Raw genomic sequence first — 13186 nt, 5'->3', positions numbered from 1 at the left:
GATTCAGAGCTTGAGCTCAGGGCTGTGGAAGATTTCATCACACTACTCAGAATATTGTGAACATTGTTGTGAGTTAGTCATTTCTGCATTTTCCCTTTTTTATTTAGGTCAGTTAACTGTAAGGAATTGAAACAATGGAAAATGAAACTGTCCTTATTGGGCAACATTGTATTTCTCATCATTCATAAATCAACTTTAATCTTGAGCTTTAAATTAACCTTGGTAGATATCAGTCAGTTGAATTGAATGGGTTTTAAAGTTTCTAGTGGAAATATTTAGTTAATATATTAGTTTAATTTTGTTTTCATTCCTTAGACTGAAAATAAATAATCTCTGGTCATTTTAAAGGTCTCCAAAGGGAATAAACATGGTAGGATTGACAGGCTTGTTAGACATGGAATATATAATAGGCTTCTTCTCCCAGGAGTGGGGAGGTTGAGGCAGGGCGACCAGGAGCTCAAAGTCATCTCTGGCTATCTAATAAGTTCGTTTGTCCCTGATACAAAAACAAAGAAAAGGCTTGCAGGATGGTAGATGTGTTTGTATGTGGGATTTAAAAACATATTTTGAGGATTTGTATGAGTGTGGTGAAAGACAGCTAAATTGGCATGAAAGTCTTCAGCTAGGGATATATAATTTTGCTAATATTAACTGGCTTTTAAGTTTTTACTTTTCTTGCGAGAGAAATGTGGCCTTTTCCTTTATATCAATGAAAAAGAAAAAATATTCTGTTTTATAGATTAGGCACGATATTTAGAATTTTATATGTTAAAAATTAAAACCTGTAATTCATCTTTATCAGTAATCTTACATGGAAAAAAAACCTGTTTCTCTCCACTTAATTTTGAGATAGTGTTTCTTATAGCATAGGTTAGTCTTAAACACTGTGTAGCCGAGGGATGGAACTTTAAACTTCTGATCCTCCTGTCTCTACCACATCCAGTTTATGAGGGAGGCACTCAGGATCCAGGCCAGGCATGGTGCCAGGCAGATGCTCTGCTGACTGAGCTGTTCAAAACCTTTTTCTTCATTGGTGGTGTTGAGCTAACCAGGGCCTCGCACATGCCAAGCAGCTATCACTGAGGGCGAATGCACATATTGCAACTTTAATCAACAGGAATAGGCTGAGCCAAGGTTTACCTTTTCAAAGAAGGGTTGAATTAAACAAATACTTGCAATTTTTTAATTTTCACAATATAAGTGTATGAGAATTGTGAGTTAATTGTGGAGGGTTTAATATGTTTTTGCTTAGGAATATCTTTGTAGATTGATATTCTTATTATTGTGTAATACATTCAAAGTTTATGAACCTTATTTTCAATCTATTAGGATAAGGTTTAAACATTAAGATTTTTCCTGTAAAGATATAGGAGTTTCTTATGGTTGATAAGGTTTTCTCTGAAGTGAAAGCAGAGTTACAAACGTTGTCAGTCTATATAAATATATACATATATGTGTGTATTTTAAGTTTTATATCAACAGAAGGAACATACCGTTTTTAGGTAACTGACTGAATTTTAAATTGATCAACAATCTTTCCTTGAAATTGAGAGATGTTTTCAAAGGAAATTTATTTTGTCTTTACTTTCATTCTAGAATCAGAAATTTTATTAGAAGTAGACTTATAGACATGAGAAAATACTTTTATTTCAGCATGTTACTGTGACTTTGCATGCGTACACTAATATGAGTTCTGTTTTGCTTTCTGATAAAATATTTAACATATTAAGCATGAGTGAAAATTACATTTATTTTTAAAATAAAAAGACCAATTCTTTTAGGACTAGCCAGTAAGAAAGTTATTGTTGGTAGTGGTTGCATTGACTGGATGGATATAGTCTCATTTTGTTGTTGAGTTAGAGCTCTGTAGATTGTTTTGTTTTGTTTTGTCTTACGTTGTAGCCCTTGGCTAGTCTGGAACTCACTATGTAGACCAGGCTGGCCTTGAACTCACAGAGATCCATCTGCCTTCCTAAATGTTGAGATTTAAGGCGTGTGCCACTACCTTGGCTATATATAAAACAAGAAAAAATTCAATGAATTGGAAATTTCAAGTAATAGTTGACAGCGTAAAGTGATAGAATAACATTTTAAGTACTTGAAGAGATGTTAAACACTTTTCATTTTGGGAAGTCTTTTCTGCAAAAGTTTGGATAAAGATGTAGAAGAGAGTTTTGGTAGAAAGAGGGAACTCCCCAACACTGATTTAATTCAAAGAATATATATTAAAATATTAAGAGTTTATCTTAGAATGAGATTTGGCATTATAGTTTGAAGAGTTTAGCCTTAGGGGTAATTTTACAGTAGAATCCTACAAAAAAATTTATTCTGATTTAATTTTCACACAGTGCCTTAAAGATAATACATTACTACTGTTTTAAGGATTATTGTTTTGAGAATAGATTTACTCTAATGATAGCATCATTTCCAGAATGCACAGATTCAACATTCTTCCTTTAAAATAATTTGAGTTTGTATTATAGACATTTAAAGAAGTGGATTATTAAATTTGCCTTCAGTGTAGCTGTTATGGAAGTGCCTAGTAGTCTACCTTTCATTTCCAGTGAATTCCTGTAGTTGTAGAGCAGTTTAAAAACAGTGATAGAAACTGCATCCTGTTCGGACTTATTTGTAGTCTGTAAAGAGATAGTCCTGGCAGGAAGCACATGTCAACCTACGTCACTAATCCAGGCATTGCTGAGACGCTTTTATATCAGAGTGTCATCTCTTATCTGGATTGTACTGTCTCTTAATATCTGTGTATAGAATTATCTTTTATCTCTCAGGTGGTTGTTTTTATTTGTGGGTTTTTGTCATGGGATAGACGGAGAATTAGACAATCAAGTTGAAGACTTATTAACAACATGTTGTTGCTCCCACTTAGGTTACTGGCTGGTTTATTTCCTCACTGCATTGTGGCGTCTAAAGGGCCATAATCCTCTCACTAAGTTCAGCATTCTCCAAGAGTCTTTCTGCAGTCTGTTTTCGCCCTAGTACTTACTAGTTTAGCATTCTGAACTATTCTATACCAAATCACTTTAAGAGACTCTTACTAGCAGATTAAAGTAATCTGGCTATCAGAGCCACTTAGGAGATAGTACCAACTATATTGATATGTATTTATAGGCATTATTAAAATTGAGGTAGCTTTAAAAATTTAGGTAAAATTTTAGTTTAGAATACATGAGAAATTAAAAGCTTAAGATTTAATATTTTGCATGAATTTTTAATTTAAAAATATTTTATTTGTATAAGTGTTTTGCTCAAATGTATGTATGTGTGGCACAGTTAGTCTGTTGCCCTGTGTGGTCAGAGGAAGGCAGTGGGTCCTATGGCAGCTCAGTCTCAGATGGTTGTTAGCCACTCTGAGTACAGGGCTGAGCTCCCGTCTTCTGCAGGAGCTGCTACCTTTGTAAGCATCATCTCTCCAGCCTGGCATGACGGATTTTAAAATGAGAAACTTACCTTTAATTTTCTCTCTCCTTCCTTCCCTTCCTCATTTCCTTTCTTCCTTTGCTCATTTCTTTCTACTTTGTTGTTTTTCCTAAGCAACAAAAAGGAGTCTAACCTCAGGGATGTGCCATGTGTACACATAAACACCTACCAGCTTAATATGAACTCATCAGACTGAGTGCTAGAGGCAAATTCCTGTGTTGTAGTCTATACTGGTAGAATGGATCCAGTCATTCATTAATGCAATATCCAGTCCTTGCTTCCTAACATACAGCGGGTTGTGGGAGATAAACTTAATTATGGTAGTTAAAATGGAGTGGGGAAAGACTTCTTTTAAGATACTATCTTTGGACATAAAAAAATGTAAGTGAGCTACTCTGGCATGGTGTTACATGCCATTAATCCTAGCACTTGGGACATAGAGGCAAGTGGATCTGTTGATTTTAAGCCAGCCTGTTGAACATAGCAAGTTCAAGGCCAGTGAGGGCTGCATAATGAGATCCTGTCTCTAAAAGGCAAAATGTATAAACAAACAACACCCCCACCCCAGACACAAATGAGTTTATTTTACTTCCTGTTATGTAGGTTTTAAGAGAGGGCCTCTGAGTATAGGTTTTTTTCAGCTTATGAAAGCTGTATGCACCTCAAACAAGTACACTGTCGTTGTTAATGAGAAAGTTACGTAGTATATCATTTTGTTCAACAGGCATCTTAGATTGATATGACGGATAACTTTTTATTTTGTTAGTGTCAAGGCCTTGTGCAGCTTTGAACTTGTAATCCTCCTGCCTCAGTGTTGCTGCATCCTTTGTCACCTAGCTCAACTCTTATTGATAACTTTCTTCTTTTTTTCTTAAATTTTTAATTAATTAATTTACTTTAAAGACAGGGTGTCCTGTGCTGCTGGTTGGCCTGCACTTATGTGTATCCAAGAATTATCTTGAACTCCTGTTCCTCTTGGCTCCACCTCAAGTTCTGGGATTGCAGTTGGGTATCATCACACCAAGTCTTAAATTTCATTTTTAGTATAGTAGTTGACTTTGCCTAATGGCAGTTACATCACAGTTGTAGGAAAAATGGTATGCGGGTGTCTTGTTATCCTTATAAGTACATAATAAAAATTAAAGGCAAATTACCTTACCAAAACGCAGTCTTTAAAAGTATTATTATATAATTTTATTTAGTTTATACTTTTTTATCCTTTCAAAATGGTTTAAATAATGCATGGGGGTGGTGAGAAGATCTTGTGTTATGCCACATGTTAGAATGTATAGTATTAAAATAGTTCTATCAAATTTATTAAACTTATACATTTATTAAATATTTTATTAATTTGTTATATAAAATTCTTTTAGGTTCATCTCAAATCCTCTTCAAAAATGGCATAGGTGCCTTTAATCATAGTATACACAAGAAATGTGTAGTTTATCTAGAAGGTATATGAATTAATAAATGTAGATAACACTGACTTCATTTCTATGCTTTTGGAGGGAGTCTTAATTTCTGTTCTTACTTCCTTTGATGTGTAGCGACATTGGAGTCAGCAGCAGGCTAGAGCACTAAGCATGGGGTAGAAGGCGGATTGCTGTATTAGGTCATTACAGTCTTACGGATTTGTCATAAACAAAAGGGAATGGCTGCCACAAAATGTGTCATTTTTATTAAAACTTTCAAGATTTGAGAAGAATGTTATTTAATTGCTGTTTTTATTTTATTGCATTTTCTTTATAATCTTTATACATCTGTGCATCTGGAGTGTAACTAATAGATCAAATAAAGAGTTTGAAAAAGAAATGTTTCTTGTTACTCTGTTAAGGACTCTGTTGTAATTTTAGTTATTTCCTACCAGCTAATTCATACTAAGTATTCCTGAGTCATGACATCATCTTTCTGCAATAACACTAGCAGTGTTATAATATACAGTTAGGATAATGGAGTTTACACAGTATTTTTAGGATGATTTTCAATTTTGGAATTGGTATACTGAAAGAAAGATAAACATAAACGTCTGTCTATTAAACTGTGCTCTGTTGGTTAGCATTTTAAAAATGAGGGTCTGGAAAGATAGCTCAGTGGTTAGGAGCATTGGCTTTCCAATTCAATTCCCAGCAACACACAGCGGCTCACAAACTCCATACTGGAGTCTGCTGACCTGTCCTGTCTGTACTCCTGTCATGCAGGCATGCATGCAATAGGGCATTCACATACATTAAATACACATATAAATCTTTTAAAAGAATCAGGGAGTATTTGGGAAAATGGAAAAATGTAGACTGGGTCTCTTTAAAGAAATCAGTAAAATGTTGAACGAATGAATCTTTAGCAAGGAGCTAGACTGGAGAGATGGTTAAACTAGTATGTGATACATGCACTCTCTGGTGGTATGTAGTGTGTGCTTTAGTCTTCAAATGCTCTGTGCCTGTGTGTCTGGTTCCTTAAGTATCTCTATACATGACACTGCCGTATCTTTTCACTGAGGTCACTGAGTCAGCACCTTATCTTTGCACAGAACACTGACGCCTTATGCTCTCATTTTCTTTTGATCAGCTTTTTTGGTATTCTGAGTATCTTGAAGTATCCGTTCACTCTTTGCTCCTTTCAGAGTGATAAATGGAACTCTTTCATCCATGATAGGTGACTTTTCTCCTGAACAAAATGACTTACTGTTTATCAGTATGAGACTGTGTAATGCCTAAAACTATTTTCATGGCTGGAACTTTATGAAGTTTAAGTTTTTTAGTAATTGAGATGAGCAGAGTGGAAAAGGTTTAGAGAAGACTGTCTCCTTTTTATTTTAAAAGCAGCATAATTCCTAAACATAAAATGTAGTACATAAAGTTTCATTTCTGGTTAGCCCCCGCTTGGCATTTTTTATATTAAAATAGTTTTATGATGTTATTCCGAAGAAAACTATACTCACAGCTTTTTATACTTTGTTGCTTGTTCAGTACACTTCTTTGTTTTGTTTTTTGTTGACATAATTCTTTTCTAAGAGTTCCTTTGGCTACTTTCTTATTTATTCAGATGGTTCTGGCTTTGTATTTTTCTTTGATAGTAATGAAAAACAGGATAAGTATTCTCAAGCATTTTTGCCACTTACAATATAAATATGATATAAATTTGTATTTTAGTATTTTAGAATATAGTAAGATTGTTTTTAAAAGTAGGTTCTTCTAAAATTCACTCTCCTTGTATCTTGAAGTCTGTCCCTTTCCTTTGTTTCCTCGGGCCTGCACTTGGTTCCCTTGTTAGCCTCTTGCAACACTATAGGAATAACTTGTTTGAAGGTTTTCATCAGTAGAAAATACAACTTTTGTATCTGCTACCAAAACCTCAAGACTCGCTCTCAGAGTCTTTCTTTAATATTTCTATTAAATAAATATTTATTTTCCTTCTGTTCTGAAAGAAGTACGGTGGGGATAGATGCCTAGGCTAGATCCTCTCTCAAAATTTTAAAAAGACTGTGAGTGTAGCTTAATGGTAGTGCCCAGCATTGATGAGACCCAGTACTGGAAAAAGGGGATAGGAAAGCAGTTAAATTGTGTGATTACCTTGTATACTTCTAAACCAAAGCTGAAAGGGAAATTCATTATGGATAAGTATAGTAAGGAAATATTTTATTTTGGTTTTCTTTTTCGGTGTGATTTTAATTTTTTTCCATTAGAACACATTTGAAAAAGAAACTAATTTTATTAAACATTTAATATCAGTAGTGGAGAAGGTTGAAGATCAGAAAGATTTACTAGGTAGGAACAAGTAATACAGATTTATCAATGGGTTTTTTGAAAGTTGGAAGCAGCCTGGGGGGCAGCTCACTTAGTAAAGTGCTTGCAGCTCAAACGTGAAGACCTAAGTTTAGTTCCAGGAAAAAAAGCCAAGTAATACTGTAAATTTCTAACTCTAGTCCTCTCATTTTGGAGGACTCCTGGGACTTGTTGGCTAGGCTGCATAACCAACTTGGAGAGTTACAGGCCAGTGACAGTTCTTGTCTCAAACCTACAACAACAGGTGAATGATGCCTGAGAAAAGATGCTCAGGGTTGGTGCATGCACATCTATGTACACAATGGGGAGAGAGAGAGAGGGAGAGAGAGAGAGAGAGAGAGAGAGAGAGAGAGAGAGAGAGAGAGAGAGAGAGACAGAGAGACAGAGAGACAGAGAAAGAGACAGAGAGACAGAGAGAGAGAGAGACAGACAGACAGACAGACAGACAGACAGACAGAGAGTGTGTGTGTACAGGTTAATTGATTAGAACCTATTCATATAGGAGCTTAGTACAGACCTAGCACAGTGTATTGTGTTGCTGGAAATTAAACCAGACCCTTGTGTGTGCTAGGCAGGCACTTGACAACCGAGCTGCCTCCCTAGCTTTGGGTTGATGTTCTTACATAAAAGGTCATTGGTGGACTTCTTGATTTACAGATTTCTTCCTTTGTAATTGCAGCAAGTTATAAGATACTCAAAAATATTTCTGTTAGCTGGACATAATGGTGCATATCTATAATCTTAGCAATTAGTGAGGGAAAAATCACATATAAACTACACATTGATATTATTAACTAATTGTATTCAGTTTACATGTATTAGGAGATAGCTTTAATGATTTATAAAAACTAGCAAATTTATGTGCTGATTTTATGGGAATGATTGGCTTCAGTAGACAGATGGGAGGATATAGTTGGAGTAGCCTTACTTGTTGTATGGAATATGTTTACACTAATAATTGAATCTTAATAGTTAATGTTTCCATATAGGCCTACTCGAAGTGAATATTTTAATATTCTTGGAAGTTAAAACAATTTCTTAGTAGGAATTGAGTTGTTCAAACAGCATACAGGGATAATCCAGAGAGCAAGAGGAGTTATCCTCACTTACTCTGGTCTATCATGAACTGACAGTGTTTGATTTTTCTGTTAACACACTTGAGTTTTCATAAAAAAGCAGATAATGGATTAGAAAATGGCTCAGTGGATAAGGGTGCTTTTGCAAATCCTGACCTGAGTTTGATCCTCAGAACCCACATGATGGAAGGAGAAAGCTGTTCCTACAAGTTGTCTTCTGACCTGTCCATGCAGATGGGTGCTCTGACACACTCCCATAGTAAATGTAAATAAAACAGTTACATTCATTCTATGCAGCCAGATCCACACAGATGGGTGCTCTGACACACTCTCATAGTAAATGTAAATAAAACAGTTACATTCTATGCAGCCAGAGGATCCTGTCACAGACTGTCCCCATTAGCTAATATCACATACTTTTAGAGATCATACCCTGGTGCCAGTGCCTTATAGTTACTTACTAATTATTGTGTAAGAGAACCTCGGGACACACGACCTTTTTAATAGTGCTTTCTCACTGAAGGTCAAAGTTGGAAAATTACTTTACTAAAATTTGTATAGTTCTAAGTTGTCATTGTTTGAATTCATTGGAAATGAAAACTGACAGTGAACATAGTTTAACTGTTAAGTATAATTAAAATATGAAAATATTGCTGTCTTTGTTTATGATAAATACTAAATTTAAGCTAAGTTATAAGGTGTGCGGTTTGGAAATATGGAAGATACAAGAATGAAGCCAGATAACAAGTTTATGCTTGTATTTTCTACTGATGAAGACTTTCAGACAAGTTATTCCCATGGGTAGGTGATGTGACTCTGCATGTATACATACATTTATACTTATTTGCATGATTATACATGTAGGAGTAGTACAATTTTGACTTGACTGGTGACCTCTTTCTTGAATTTGGGAGTAGAGGAGGGGAATACATAGATAAATGGCTCTGAATTGTTATTGGTTATATTAATTTTAGAATAATCAGTAAATAATTCATTGCAAATACCTGAAGAAACCCACAAAGCTCTTTCAAAAATATAACCTGTGGTCACATAGTCAATATTGTACTTGGCCCCCTTACCGTCTGTACCTAAGTATTTGGACGTCACCCACTATCATGATTCCATAATAATCATTTTGAACTCTGACGAAAATTCTATGGAAATATGTACTTTTTTTTTTTTTTAAGAAAAGAAAAACCTCAAATGAACAAATTTTGCTGTTTGAACTAAAATCCACTACCATCTTGTTAAATGTTATGGGCTTAGATGAACTTAATCTACCCCTGTAAGGGAATTGGAAATGATTTTTAATAGTCAACTAAAATTGCCATGATCGTCAGAATTTCATATTATGATGTGTCTGTCCTTTATATAGTGGCATCTGACCACTTATTTGCTTTCTTATGTTTGATCACTTTTTATTTTAAAAAAATGTTGCCACATAAAATATGGGATAAATACCCCATGTGTATTCTGTGTGTTCAGTGATAGTTTATACAATGGATGTATGTATTGGAGCAATAAGCCTTCATTGTATGATACATTTTGATTCACTGATACATATATTCATAGGCAAGAGTGTCATAATCATGTGTTTGATACTCATTTGTTGGATGATGTTAAAAATCTGAATGGAGAAACCAGTTTGCTTGCTCTGTCTTCATAGCTAGCTATTGGATAGGACTCACATTCCCTTCAGCTTGTCCTAAAATGGGGGTAGAGGGACTTCCTGAAGCAAAACGGTTTCAGGCTACTTTTGCTCCTGTGTTAAGAAGAGGGTGGCAGTATCATTTGAAAGCATGTATTCACTTTCTAAGCATGACTGCTGGGCTATTGTAGCATGAATTACTGTAGTAGAATTACTGTGGTACCCACCTGCAGTCAGTGATAGGATCTGGGGGTTGAAGCATGTTCTTATTGTTCCAAAAAAAGCTTTCTCAGCTTTCTTTAAAACCTGCTCACAAGGTTGCTCTCCTTTACTTGAATGAGCTTATCTTTCTCAGGGAAAAGAAAATATAAACATTCTTTCTCCCTCGTAGGATACCCAAAGCAAAATCCTGAGAGTGGATTTTGTGATATTGTCTTTTTGTAGAGTGTTGTAAAGTGTGTAGCATCCCTGTTATTGAATAAAGGGCCTCACTGGAGGTCAATAAGTTAGTGGACCAGAATTCTCATGCCAACTTAATAAAAGTGTACATGGGATTTTCCTCTCCAAGTCTACTAGGAGCTTTTAATAATAGCTACTAAAAGATTCATTTTTCTAAAGCTATTTCAGTTAGATTTCAACAGTTTACTGTAGTTTCCCCCATTTTCTTTGTGGAGTCATCGCCCTTTTCTAAATCTGTTGCTGTCTAGAAATAAGTCAGTGTTACATTGTTCACTACAGTCTTGTCTTCTGTTCTTCATAGTAAGTAATACCCCTTTCCTCTTTCCAAAATGTGTCCCTCATCTTTGTAAGCTTGGGTTATCTTTTCTACTTCAGCATCATGTTCAGAATACTAATGCATAAAGTCAGCTCTAATCAGATGCACTGAAAGTTAAGGCAACTGGCATTTAGTGGCTCTTAATTAGTTGCAGAGGTATTTCTTACCCCACAAGCTAGATACAAGTATACATTTTTTTTCCTCCCTAGATGGACCTCCAGTTGTAGCTCATTATGATATGTCTGACACCAGCTCTGACCCAGAAGTGATAAATGTGGACAGTTTATTGGCGGCTGCAGTAGTTCAAGAGCACAGTAATTCAGTAGGCGGCCAGAACACAGGAGCTACCTGGAGGACCAGCGAGCTGCTCGAGGCAGGTTGGTCTCCCCTACCTCTTCTCTAATGACATATCGTGCATGAATCCTACCAAGCATTTCTTCTGGTAGTAGGCCCTGCTGAGGAAAGCAGGCCATACATAGCCATCTGTCATTGAGGGCTGTGACTGTCCAGGCTACTGTGTATAACAATTTGAGTAGCATGTCATTTTACTTCTTAATCAGAAGGAAGTAATAAAATAGGCAAGAGTAAGTTCCAGGAGGCATACTCTTGGATTAAAGATGCTTTTACGAAAAGCCACCCAGATGTCTCTTTGGCCAGTTCTTTCCCTGCCTTACCTCTGGTCAGCCGCCTTGCCGCTTCTGAGGGGCTGTGGATGCCCTCTGCACGTGCTTCTTCATCTGCGGGGCCGTCCCTCTTCACCTCTCCACAGAAAGCTTGCTCTCACCCTTTTAAGGCCCTTCTTTTACTTTCTGCCTCCATCATTTCAGGGAGAATCTCCTTGTTTTGTGTCCTAGGTCTCTGACATTCCTAAAGCCATACTTAGAGAGAACCTCACTGCCTGTCAGAAGACTTCCCAGCATGCCTCCAGCTTATCTTCACTTTCTTTCTCAAATATTCTGTTTTATTTGAACCTTTTAAAAAAAGGATTAGTCCTTAAGTTTAAGGTAAAAGGAAAAGAAACCTTAAAAAGCCATTTTATTCAGTATATGTTTTCTTTGTTTCTTTCAAAGGATTATGCTCACTGGTTTAAATCATTGGTTTGGTAGCTTAATTGTTAGCCAAAGTTTTTCTTTTATGGGAAGTTTTATAATATTAAAACATTAAACAGTGCCAGTGGTCACTGTCCTGAATTCTTTCTTTATACCATCTTTGATGAATAATGAGGAATAATTTACTGACCTTTTGATGAACTTTTCTGTCTGATTTGGAAATTAGATTTAGCTTTGATCTTGGATCAGCTGTATTTCTTCTGAATTTTTATTTTTATATGTATGAATACTTAACTTGCCCAACAAGAGTCTTTTAAGGATTTATTAGTATTCTATGTCAGTACTTTGACAAGAAGTAATACTTTAAAATGGAAAATACTGGTAACATTTTGTATACCGTGTTTCCAAAGCTCTGTGGTTTAGTTTGTTCTGTGTACTAGCCAATTTGTTTCGATTCTTATACGTGGCTAAAGAAGTAAAGTAACCTGTTCCATCTCAATGTTTCTTTCCTGCTTTTTTTGTTTGTTTGTTTGTTTTTCGAGACAGAGTTTCTCTGTGTAGCCCTGGCTGTCCTGGAACTCACTCTATAGACCAGGCTGGCCTTGAACTCAGAAATCAGCCTGCCTCTGCCTCTCAAGTGCTGGGATTAAAGGCATGCGCCACCACCGCCTGGCACTTTCCTGCTTTCCTAATTATGTCATTACATATAGGCCACTTCCTAGTAAACTCTAGGGGATGAAAATAGACAATTCCCAGGATGTTCGTTCCTTCTCCTCCTTTCCTTCTCTCTCTCTCTCTTTCTCTCTCTCTCTCTCTCTCTCTCTCTCTCTCTCTCTCTCTCTCTCTCTCTCTCTCTCTCTCTCTCTCTCTCTTTCCCCCTCCCTCCTTCCCTCTCTCCTTCCTCTCTCCTTGCCTCTCTCCCCCTCCCTCCCCCCTCCCCCCCCCTTATTAAGTGTGGTGTGGTGGTGCATCCCTTAGATACCAGCATTCTGGAGGCAGTGGCAGGAGAATCCTTGAGTTCAAGGTCATCCTGATCTATAAAGCCAGGGTCACATAGAAAAACCCTAATTCATAAATTCAAACCCAAACCAAACCAAAAGCCCCTAAAATTATTTAGCTAAATCTGTATTTTGTGGGTGTGTGTATGTGTAAGCACAGGTGTGTGCATGCCTGCTTCTCTGTATGTGCACCTTGTACATGCATTATTTATAGAGGCCAGAATCTGTTATCATTCATCGAACTGGAGTTACAGGTGGTTGTGAGCCACTGTGTAGGTGTTAGGAGCTGTAACTCTGTCTCCTACAAGAACAGAAACCTATTCTTAAACATTGAGCTGTCTCTTGAGTCCAGGCCTTTTTCTTTTTCTCTTTCTTTCTTTCTTTCTTTCTTTCTTTCTTTCTTTCTTTCTTTCTTTCTTTCTT

General features: G+C 36.3%; 1 protein-coding gene across 4 annotated transcripts in view; it reads left to right on the top strand.

The window, feature by feature from the left end:
- The window catches only part of CUNH18orf25 (chromosome unknown C18orf25 homolog), an 85942-nt gene that overhangs the window by 50630 nt on the left and 22126 nt on the right, over positions 1–13186 (top strand). For 2 of the 4 annotated variants that reach the window (XM_031366090.1, XM_031366091.1), the window contains exon 3: positions 10926–11093. The exons of the other annotated variants lie outside the window; for them this stretch is intronic. In XM_031366090.1, the coding sequence (XP_031221950.1) occupies positions 10926–11093 (168 nt within the window). The remainder of the gene's footprint in view (positions 1–10925; positions 11094–13186) is intronic. 4 annotated transcript variants of the gene reach the window in all.

Source organism: Mastomys coucha, unplaced genomic scaffold, assembly GCF_008632895.1.
Source record: "Mastomys coucha isolate ucsf_1 unplaced genomic scaffold, UCSF_Mcou_1 pScaffold13, whole genome shotgun sequence".
Classification (NCBI taxonomy): Eukaryota; Metazoa; Chordata; class Mammalia; order Rodentia; family Muridae; genus Mastomys; species Mastomys coucha.
Note: the sequence above shows the minus strand (reverse complement) of the source record. Positions and strands in the feature narration are given on the sequence as shown.